The sequence below is a fragment of the Sciurus carolinensis genome, chromosome 16 (assembly GCF_902686445.1).
Source record: "Sciurus carolinensis chromosome 16, mSciCar1.2, whole genome shotgun sequence".
NCBI lineage: Eukaryota > Metazoa > Chordata > Mammalia > Rodentia > Sciuridae > Sciurus > Sciurus carolinensis.
The window spans coordinates 53,711,064-53,723,170 of record NC_062228.1 but is presented as its reverse complement, the minus strand read 5'-3'; the positions used below and the strand labels follow the sequence as shown (position 1 = coordinate 53,723,170).

The window sequence follows — 12,107 nt, the reverse complement described above, 5'->3', positions numbered from 1 at the left end:
CCCCTAGAAATTAGGTTGGGTAAGGGCACACTGTCAGAACCCTCCAGGTGACAGCTCCTCACACACATAATACTCATCACATGTATAATAGTGGTGGTGACAATAAAACAATAGTATGAAACATGGATGGGACATGTCTAGGACAAGGAATTGTACAAATAAAGGCACTACCCTCTGCTCAGGGAATCCCAGAGCTCTGTACTATGACTCTCTGTTCCTTTTATCTTCTCCCTAGCCTCTGCTCTTCCTCCAGTGCATAATGAAACTTCATAATTCCTCCCTAATACCTGAAGAATTCTTCACATTTCCGGTGGGGAGGTAGACCTAGATGAAGGACTGAGATGCCTTGAAACTTCCAGGGTGGGGAGAATGGGAAGCCTAGAAACAGCCAGTGGTAGATGGGGGTTTGCACACAAAACTCAGGTTCCCATCAGCAGCAATGAAAAAAAGGGCACTTTCCAGGGTAGCATGTGGTAATCAGCTTGAAAACTGGTATGTGCTTTCATCTGTGGGTGTTTCCTACATGCAGATCCTTTGTGCCCAACCCTTCCCAAGGACAGCACTGCATCTGGATAATATGAAATGGGACGGTTCCTCTTTAGATTCCTCCCTAGGCATTTCTGTGATCCCTTTATAAGCCACAGATCAAGGTCCTAGATAGCTGTGCTGCTGCTCTGCCTCCCTCTGTTCTGCAGCCCAACCAGAACCATGCTGCTCAGAATCTTTGGTAAGGAGGGTCCAGCCCCAAGTGAGCCTGAGTGTTCTCTCACCCCTTTGTCCCTCTGAACCTCGAACTCAGTTCTCTCTTCTGTATTCAGTTCTCAGCTTCCTACCTGGTGATCACCCCACTGTCTTCCCTGACTGCTCTGCATCCTCTTTCCCCACCTGAAAATTTCAGAGGCTTCACTCTTCCCAGACCCCTCCCTGCATTTCCTCACCTGCCAGCACAGATCCCAGGACCTAAAATCCACTCAGTCATTACCAGTAACCCAAGAAGAAGCGGCTCAGTGACATCAACCTGAGACCCTTGAGCAGGACCTGGCTACACTCCCAGCATCACTTTCATTTCCCTCTATTCTCAGTTTCTGTCTTCGTTGTTGGACTCCTGAGGTTGGACTCAGAAGGATTCACAGGTGAGGACACGGGGTGAGGAGGTGCCACTGGTGGGGGGTCCTACACTGGCCCTTGGAGCCCACCCAGCTCTGACTCTTGCAGACACTGGCCCATGGCTGTGCCAGCCAGCACCCAGGTGTGGGGACCAGACCTACGACCCCTTGGAGCAGTGCTGTGACAATGACACCATCCTGCCCCTGAATGCAACCCGGCTGTGTGTCCCCAACTGCATCTTCTATCCCTGCTTCCAGCACTGCTGCCTGGAGTCCCCGGGCTCTCAGAATCAGGCAGTGGTGACATTCAAGGTCCCAGGCATGAAACCCGACTGCAGGTCCTCCCCCATCTCCAGGATTTGTGCCCAGGTAAGCCTGTGATTCCAGCCCAGGCTCGGGGAGGGGAAGCAGGGGACAGAGCTTGGTTGTAGCCTCTTCTGAGGCTCCACCTCCCTTCTCTGAGTGACTCTCCTTCAATTCTCTAAGTTGTTGCCCCCTTTCTCTCTGCTCCTCTGCTGCCTCCCTTCCTTTTTCTGTAGGAACACCACCCAACCAGCCCTCAGTCAGATCTGATTTCATCTAGACCACCCTGGGGAGCAGAATCTGGTATCTAGTAATCAGTCACGCTGAGATTTTTAATTATTTTTAAATATTGCTGTGGTCTGAGTGAGTCCCCCAAGTTCATGGGGTGGAATGCTAATTTCCTTTTTTTTTTTTTTTTTTTTTTTTTGGTGGTGCTGGGGATTGAACCCAGGGCCTCTACCAACTGAGCTATATCCTCAACCCGGGAATATTAATTCTTAATACTGTAGTGACTCCTAGAGGTGGGGAAGATTGCAAGTAAGTGGGAGGGTTGACTCCAGGGGGTGGAGCCGTCATGAATGTCTTAGTGCAGTCTGGTAGGAGTGAGTTCTCCTTCTCACCCGACTGGTTACCTTGAGAGCAGGTTGTTATAACAAGGCTGCTGCTTGTGCTCTTTCTACTCTCAATGCACCCACTGCCCTTGCACATTTCCCAGGGAGTTGAGGTAGAATGGGGCCCTTGCCAGATGTTGCTGTGTGATCTTGCACTTTCCAGGCTCCAGAACTTCTTTCCTTATAAATTACCCAATCTAGGGCATTTTATTATAACAACAGAAAACAGAACAAGACAACTATATTGCTTCTTTTTAGCAGAGCCAGGTACTGGGGATTGTACTCAGGGGCACTCAAACCCTGAGCCACATCTGCAGCCCTATTTTTGCATTTTACTTAGAGACAGGTTCCCACTTTTGCTGAGGCTGGCTTTGAACTCATGATCCTCCTTCTAGCCCTTCTGACACCCATGCTGGGAAATAGGGGTTCCAACCTGAGCACAACTTTCCAGGATTCTCACTGTAATGTGGTAGGAACCTTGAGCTCTTGAGTCCAGGGAAAATTCTTCTTTCTAAGGTTAGGGGTTTTTATGTTCTAGGAACCATTTGGAGAAGGAAGGCAGAGTACAGGGCCTTCTACATAATTTTCATGGCCTAGTGCAAAATGGGTGAGCTTAGTTCAAAGAATTCAGGAAAAAGTGATAACATGATTACCTTCATTTGAACATTATACAATCATTCATGTATTTAAACGTCACACAGTAATCTATATATGTGTGTGTAATTTATGTATTTATTTAAAATTTTAAAGATACTAAGTTGTTTAGGATTTTTCCTTTTAATTATTTTATTACTAATAAAACATAGTAGGGAAAGTTATGCTTCAGTGGAGTAGACCATTTTTCCTGCTCCTCCCGCTAGGTAGATCTAAAAGCCCTGACTATTATAAAACACAGATGAGACTGTGAATGGTGAAGTGAAAAAGGCAGACTGGAGTCCTTGGGTTCAAAGGACAAAGTGTTGGTGAGTTCCTGAACTCTCTTTTACATCATAGATCCAAGACTCAGAACTGAGGATGTCAACAACCCAGAAAGAGTAATGGAAGAACACCAACAAGGCATGTCCAAAAGTCCTCCCTCTAGCCAAAGGACCAGGACAAGGGAAGTCTAACAAGACATGCAATTTTTGGACAATAATGACTTTATTCCAGCCAAACTTCAGCAAAACCTTTCAACTCACCTGCTGGCAAGAAGCTACTCCAAATCCCCCTTGACTTCATCCATATTTCTGTTACTATAGCAACATCCCTGAGGCTTTTAATGTATAAAGAAAAGAGGCTCTTGTGGCTCACAGTTCTGGAGGCTTGAGGTCATGGCACCAGCATCTGATTGCCTCTGGTGTAGACCTCATGGTGCATCACAATGACAGCAGGGCATGTGACAGGAGAGATCACATCCTAGACAGGAAACCAAAGCACAGCTGGGATCGCATGAGAACTACATCCACCCCTTCCAAAGGCACACCCCGATAATCCAGAGACCTCACCCTAGGCCCCACTGCTGTGTCCTACACTGCCAAACTCACAGTGCCAGTGAGGGGTGATGGGGGATTAGAAAAGAAAGACTCACAGAGAGTGTAAAAATAAATAGCTGGGATCAAGTGGAGTGCTGCTCTCTGGTGGAAAAGCAGATGTAAAGAGTCACACCAGCAATCTTTATTTATATATGTCTCATTATCAGGTTAAAGACTACGCAACCATTATTCTTTGTACTCAGGAAAGTTACAGAAACTAGAAACATCTATACAACTTTTCCACAGTTGCAATGTGCAATGTTAGGAGCTGTTTGTAGAGCTCAAGGGGGTCCATTGTTTAAAGTTACTGTTAAGAAGGCAAGCTCAGGAGTAGCAGAGCTGGTGAAATGTTGTGGTTGTCTAGCATGAGAATTCTTCTATCCCTGGGAGCTATGTGCCTGAGATCAAGGTTGAAGCTGATAAGGTTCTTGCGCAGAGCCTCTTTGGGCAGTGTTACCACAGCAGCCGAGCATCCTGTGCCCTTGCTCTGAAACATTCCCAAGTAGCAGGCAACCCACAGCCGTGAGGTCATCAGAGACACCCAATCTCAGGCACTGCTCTCTCATCCTCAGTCACCACTCTCCACACCCCACCTCCTAAAGGTTCCACCACCTCTTAACAGTCTTACACTGAGGACCAAGTTTTCAACCCCTGAACCCTTGGAAGGAAAATCACATTCAAACCACAGCACCTGCATGGATGCTGTCAGAGAAGAACAAGGGGTGGGCTGGGAAAGACATTCAGTCAGGTAGTGACAAGGTTTCCCTCCACCCATTTATCTGCTGTAAAAATATTTAATTCATGTTATATCTTGGATTATAAATTTCTCTTAAAAATTATAAAAATTTTATAATTCAATTATTTTTTATAAAAACTATAAATTTTGGGCTGGGGAGATAGCTCAGTTGGTAGAGTGCTTGCCTGGCAAGCACAAGGCCCTGAGTTCAATCCTCAGTACCGCAAAAAAAAAAAAAAAAAAAAACTATAAATTTTTTTGTACTAGGGAGTGAATTCAGGGGCCCTTAACTAGTGAGTAACATCCCAGCCCTTTGTTTGTATTTTATTTAGAGACGGGGTCTCACTGAGTTACTCAGGTCCTTGCTAAGTTGCTGAGTCTGGCTTTGAACTCATGATTCTCCTGCCTCAGCCTTCCAAGCTTTGGGATTACAGGCATGTGCCATTACTTCCAGCAAAAATTTTTGGAATTATAAATTTTTTCTTTTTTCTTTGTCTTTTTTTTTTCTTTCTTGTATTAGGTATTTAACCCACAGGCACTTAAGCACTGAGCCACATCCCCGATTCATTACTTTGTTTTGTTTTGTTTTCTTTTGTCTTTTGTTTTGTTTGTTTGTTTGACTTTGATACGGGGTCTTGCTGTATTGAGGGCTTTGATCTTCCTGCCTCAGGCTCCTGAGCTGCTGGGATTACAGGTGTGCACCACCATAGCTGGCTAAGAAGTTTTTTCTATCTTACATCTGCACAAATATATTGTGTCATCAAAATGTAGACTTTCAAAAATCTTAATGTTCGACTTATACAAAAACTGAAAAATCACCAAAAAATATTTACATTTAATATTCGGAATTATCTTTTCAATTATATGACTAGGGCTACTGAGAGTATTTTATAGAATGACAACACTGTGGTAAATTTCTTTCTTATGCTAGATGTTTTCTCTTTAATTGAGAAATTAATAATTTTTAAGTACATGCACCAATTTTAAAGTTATAGTGTTTTAAAATATATGTACACTGTTAACATCAGTAAAACTACCACTCCTGTCAAGATACAGAGCATTTTTTGCATGAATGTCATATTATTTCTCACATAATGTTTCTTAAATGTTACATCTTATATTGTATGTTTAGTAAACATGAAATATTTTGTTAGAGTCAGGCACAATGCTGCACACCTATAGTCCCAGCTACTTGGAGGCTGGGACAGGAGGATTGCTTGAGCCCAGGATTTCAAGGACAACCTGGGGAACACAATGAAACTATACCAGAAATATCTATTTTGTTATATTCTTGAATTCTACCTGATAAAAAGGTTGCTCTTGGAGATCCAAGATGGCAGATTAGAGGGAGGTTGTGTTTCTTGTCGCTCTGTAACTCGGGTTTCAAGCAGAGGATACCTGTTTCTTGGTGAGGCAGTTTTTGCTGCTTATCAATCCCTTGCTGGTTACCCCATTTGTCTACTGTGATCGCCTGCGGTCAGCCAACATATCAAGGCTTTTTGAGTGCAGATTGCTCACTGTCAGGGGCCTATCATCCACCATTTGCCTGCCTCTTGCCTGCCTTACACCTATCACCTGCCACCCAAGGTTCACCTTCCGATCGTCCAACAGCAGTCAGCAAACTGATCGCCCACCGCCAGTGGAGCACCAGCCGCCTGCTGTTGCCTGAAAGTTCACTGTCACAGTACCTGCAGGTTTGGTTACACATGGCCGCCACCATTTTGAGACAACAGCTAGGCCCTGTAGGACCCCTGACCGGACTGACAAAGCCCCGTCTCCAGGATCCCTCAGCCCAACCAATCACTCCCTGCCTCCAGGGACCTTACATCAACTGCTCCCTGCTTCCAGGACAACCACACCGACTGATTGCACCCTGCCTCCAGGATCCCACAACCATGTCAAACACACCCCACCTCCAGGACCCCTGCCTGACCAACCGCACCTCGCCTCCAGGACCTACAACTGACCACATCCATACCCTGAGCTGCAGTTCCCCATTTGCCAACATTTTGGAAGACAGAGCAGCCATCTTGGATAATCCTGGAAGCTGTATCTCCCATCTTTAGGTGGGGAAAATCCCATCCTGAGACGCCTGCTGGAGACTGGAAGCTCATTGTCAGGTACCTGTCATGCATCAGGCTAATGAAGACTGGGAGGTTTGAATACTATATGACTGTTATGGTGTAGTGTTTTCTTTTTTATCCTTATTGAACAATGTTAAGTTTTTACTTCTTTACTTTTCTTGCTCTCTTTTCCTTTTGTTTACCTGTTCCCTCAGAGTTTCTTTCTCCCTTTTACCATGCTAACAACCAATTTCTTTTGATTATACTCTCACTCTTTCTATTATCTCAAACTTCTGTGTATTCTTTTCTTATCCCATTAACAACTACATCCTACGTCCCTCCGCATCCTCTTTGTCCTCCATTACAAACTCCAGAACTTATTGCAAATCTGTTTGTTATACTGAAGATAAGAATTGAACTCATTCTGTTTATTATGACAATATTTTTAATGTCCTCATAGAAGCTATTTGGTCTAGGATTGCATACTGTCTGAATTGGGCACTGCTAATATTTATGTCCCCCTTAAAGAAAAGGTTTAGGGGGGACATCTGCAATACCCCAGATCTGCACTGCTAGAGGGGAAGATATATGAACAACATGAAAAAACAAGGGAAGAAAATGATCCAAACAAATCTAGATTCTATATTAATAGAATCCAGTGACAGCATGGTAGAAGAAATGTCAGAAAAGGACTTCAAATTATACATGATTAAGATGATTCATGAAGCAAAGGATAAGATGAGAGAGCAAAGGCAGGCAATGAATGATAATACCAATAAGCAGTTGAAAGAGCAACTTCAGGAAGCAAAACATCATTTCAACAAAGAGATAGAGATTCTCAAAAAAAACAAGCAGAAATCCTTGAAATGAAGGAAACAATAAACCAAATAAAAATCTCAATGGAAAGCATCACCAAAAGACTAGATCACTTGGAACACAGAACCTCAGACAATGAAGACAAAATATTTAATCTTGAAAATAAAGTTGCCCAAATAGAGAAAATGGTAAGAAACCATGAACAGAATCTCCAAGAACTATGGGACATCATGAAAAGACCAAATTTAAAAATTATTGGGATTGAGGAAGGCACAGAGATACAAACCAAAGGAATGAAAAACTTATTCGATGAAATAATATCAGAAAATTTCCCAAGCCTGAAGAATGAAATGGAAAGCCAATTACAAGAGACTTACAGAACACCAAATGCACAAAATCACAACAGATCCACACCAAGGCACATTATAATGAAAATGCCTAACATTCAAAATAAAGATAGGATTTTGAAGGCTGTGAGAGAAAAGCATTAGATTACATATAAGGGGAAACCAATACAGATATCAGCACACTTCTCAACCCAGACTCTAAAACCTAGAAGGGCCTGGAACAACATATTTCAAGCTCTGAAAGAACATGGTTGCCAACCAAGAATCCTATACCCACAAAAACTAACCTTCAGTGGGCTGGGGATATAGTTCAGTTGGTAGACTGTTTGCCTTGCAACCACAAGGCCCTGGGTTCAATCCCCAGTACCGAAAAAAAAAAAAAAAAAAAAAAAACTAACCTTCAAATTTGAAGATGAAATAAAATCCTTCCATGATAAACAAAAGTTAGAAAATTTAAAATAGAAAGCCTGCACTACAGAATATTCTCAACAATATATTCCATGAGGAGGAAATGAAAAACAACAATGTAGGTCAGCAAAGGGAGGAACTTCCTTAAAGAAAAATCCACTCAAAGAAGAAACCAAGGCAAGTTAAAAACCAAAAATAAGCTCAAATGACTGGGAATAAAAATCATATCTCAATAATAACCCAAACATTAATGGCCTAAATTTATCAATCAAAAGACATAGACTGGCAGAATGGATTAAAAAGAGAGACTCAACAATATGCTGCCTGCAAGAGACTCATCTCATAGAAAAAGATATCCACAGACTAAAGGTGAAAGGATGGGAAAAAACATACCACACACATGGACTCAGTAAAAAAGAAGGGATTTTCATCCTTATATCAGATAAAGTGGACATCAAGCCGAAGTTAGTCAGAAGGGATAAAGAAGGACATTTCATACTGCTTAAGGGAACCATAAATCAGGAAGACATAACAATCATGAATATTTATGCCCCAAACAATGGTGCATCCATGTACATCAAACAAACACTTCTCAATTCCAGGAATCAAATAGACCACAACACAATAATTCTGGATGACTTGAACATACCACTGTCACCACAGGATAGATCTTCAAAACAAAAACCAAACAAAGAAACCGTAGAGCTCAATAACATAATCAATAACCTAGACTTAATAGACATATATAGAATATTCCATCCTTCAATGAGCAAATTCACTTTCTTCTCAGCAGCACTTGGAACCTTCTCAAAAATAGACCATATGTTGGGCTGGGGAGATAGCTCAGTTGGTAGAGTGCTCGCCTCATGAGCACAAGGCCCTGGGTTCAATTCACAGCACCACAAAAAATAAAATAGATCATATGTTATACCACAAAGCAGCCCTTGGAAAATGCAAAAAAATAGAGATACTGCCTTGTGTTCTATCAGATCATAATGGAATGAAATTAGAAATCAATGACAGAATAAAAAACATAAATTACTCCAACACCTGGAGACTAAATAATATGCTATTGAATGAAACATGAATAACAGAAAACATCAGGGAGGAGATAAAAAAAATTCATAGAGGTCAATGAGAATGATGATACAACATATCAAAATCTCTGGGACACTATGAAAGCAGTACTAAGAGGAAAATTCATGGCATGGAGCACATTCAAGAAGAGAATGAGGGTTGGGGATATAGCTCAGTTGGTAGAGTGCTTGCCTCGCAAGCACAAGGCCCTGGGTTCAATCCCCAGCACCGAAAAAAAAAAAAAAATGAAGAGTATGAAAAGTCAGCAACTAAATGACCTAACATTACAGCTCAAAGTCCAAGAAAAAGAAGAACAGAAAAACAGCAAAAGTAGTAGAGACAGGAAATAATTAATATCAGAGCTCAAATCAATGAAATTGAAATAAAAGAAACAATTCAAAAAATTGACAAAACAAAAAGTTGGTTCTTTGAAAAAGTAAACAAAATAGACAAACCCTTAGCCACACTAACAAACAGAAGGAGAGAAAACTCAAATTACTAAAATTTGAAATGAAAAAGGAAATATCATGACAGATACCACCGAGATACGTAACATAATGAGAAGCTACTATGAAAATCTGTATTCCAACAAAATAGAAACTACCGAAGACATTGACAAATTTCTAGAGACATATGCCTCACCCAAACTGAACCAGGAGGACATTTACCATTTAAACAGATCAATATCAAGCAATGAAATAGAAGAAATCATTAAAAACCTACCATCCAAGAAAACCCCAGGATCAGACAAATTCTCAGCCGAGTTCTACAAGACCATCAAAGAAGAACTCATTCCCATACTTCTCAAAGTATTCCAGGAAATAGAAAAGGAGGGTACCCTATCAAACTCATTCTATGAAGCTACTATCACCCTCATACCCAAACCAGGAAAAGACACATCAAGGAAAGAAAATTTTAGACAAATATCCTTGATGAATATAGATGCAAAGATCCTTAACAAAATATTGGCAAACCGTGTCCAAAAACATATTAAGAAAATTGTGCACCACGATCAAGTGGGGTTCATCCCTGGAATGCAAGGATGGTTTAACATCTGTAAATCAATAAACATAATCCATCATATCAGTAGACTTAAGGATAAGATTCATATGGTTATTTCAATTGATGCAGAAAAAGCATTTGACAAAATAAAACACTCCTTCATGCTCAAAACTCTAGAAAAAATAGGGATAGTAGAAACATACCTGAACATTTTAAAGGCTATTTATGCTGAGCCCATGGCCAACATCATTCTTAATGGAGAAAAACTGAAACCATTCCCTTTAAAAATGGGAACAAGACAGGGATGTCCTCTTTCACCACTTCTATTCAACATTGTTCTTGAAATACTAGCCAGGGCAATTAGACAGACTAAAGAATTTAAAGGAATACGAATAGGAAAAGAGGAACTTAAGCTGTCACTATTTGCTGATGACATGATTCTATATTTAGAGGATCCAAAACACTCCTCCAGAAAACTTCTAGACCTCATCAATGAATTCAGCAAAATAGCACGCTATAAAATCAACACGCATAAATCTAAAGTATTTTTATTCACAAGCGATGAAACATCTGAAAGGAAATGAGGAAAACAACTCCATTTGCAATAGCCTCAAAAAAAAATAAAATACTTGGGAATCAATCTAACCAAAGAGGTAAAAGTTCTCTACAATGAAAACTACAAAACATTGAAGAAAGAAATTGAGGAAGACCTTAGAAGATGGAAAGATCTACCATGTTCTTGGATAGGCAGAATTAATATTGTCAAAATGGACATACTACCAAAAGTGCTATACACATTCAATGCAATTCCAATTAAAATCCCAATGATGTACCTTACAGAAATAGAGCAAGCAATCATGAAATTCATCTGGAAGAATAAGAAACCCAGAAGAGCTAAAGCAATCCTTAGCAGGAAGAGTGAAGCAGGGGGTATTTCAATACCAGAACTTCAACTATAATACAAAGCAATAGTAACAAAAATGGCATGGTATTGTAACCAAAATAGACAGGTAGATCAATGGTACAGAATAGAGGACATGGACACAAACCCAAATAAATACAATTTTCTCATACTAGACAAAGGTGCCAAAAATATGCAATGGAGAAAAGATAGCCTCTTCAACAAATGGTGCTGGGAAAACTGGAAATCCATATGCAGCAGGATGAAACTAAACCCATATCTCTCACCCTGCAAAAAACTCAACTCATAATGAATCAAGGACCCTGAAATCAGACCAGAGACCCTTCACCTTGTAGAAGAAAAAGTAGGTCCAAATCTTCAGCATGTCAGCTTAGGATCAGACTTCCTTAACAAGACTCCCATAGCACAAGAAATAAAAGCAAGAATCAATAACTGGGACAGATTCAAACTAAAAAGCTTTCTTTCAGCACAGGAAACTATCAGTAATGTGAAGAGAGAGCATACAGAGTGGGAGAAAATCTTTGCCACTCACACTTCAGACAGAGCACTAATTTCCAGAATATATAAAGAACTCAAAAAACTCTACACCAAGAATACAAACAACCCAGTCAATAAAAGGGTTAAGGAAATGAACAGACACTTCACAGAAGAAGATCTACGAGCAATCAGCAGATATATGAAGAAATGTTCAACATCTCTAGTAATAAGAGAAATGCAAATCAAAACACCCCTAAGATTCCATCTCACCCCAATTAGAATGGCGATTATCGAGAATTCAAGCAACAACAGGTGTTGGAGAGGATGTGGGGAAAAAGGTACACTCATACATTGCTGGTGGGGCTGCAAATTAGTGCAGCCACTCTGGAAAGCAGTGTGGAGATTCCTCAGAAAGCTTAGAATGGAACTGCCATTTGACCCAGCTATCCCACTCCTTGGCCTATACCCAAAGGACTTAAAATCAGCATACTGCAGAGATACAGCCACATCAATGTTCATAGCTGCTCAATTCACAATAGCCAGATTGTGGAACCAACCTAGATGTCCTTCAATTGATGAATGGATAAAGAAACTGTTATATATATATACAATGGAATATTACTCAGCCATATATAATAAAATTATGGCATTTGCAGGCAAATGGATGAAATTGGAAAATATCATGCTAAGTGAGATAAGCCAATCTCAAAAAACCAAAGGATGAATGA

General features: G+C 40.8%; 1 protein-coding gene across 4 annotated transcripts; it reads left to right on the top strand.

Annotated features, from left to right (window-relative positions):
* The first annotated feature begins 628 nt into the window (after positions 1-628).
* LOC124966464 (insulin growth factor-like family member 4) lies at positions 629-6,368 on the top strand. Of its 4 annotated transcripts, none has more exons than XM_047527718.1 (4): positions 629-727; positions 1,083-1,133; positions 1,365-1,475; positions 6,116-6,368. In XM_047527718.1, exons 1-4 carry the CDS (start codon positions 709-711, stop codon positions 6,331-6,333), a joined length of 399 nt encoding a protein of 132 aa, XP_047383674.1. In that variant the 5' UTR covers positions 629-708; the 3' UTR covers positions 6,334-6,368. The 4 variants fall into 4 exon arrangements, 3 of the variants coding, with proteins under 3 accessions (XP_047383674.1, XP_047383676.1, XP_047383675.1); XM_047527720.1 differs by having other exon boundaries at positions 1,216-1,475; XM_047527719.1 differs by lacking the exon at positions 6,116-6,368 and adding an exon at positions 3,014-4,449 and having other exon boundaries at positions 1,216-1,475.
* The last annotated feature ends 5,739 nt before the right edge of the window (positions 6,369-12,107 follow it).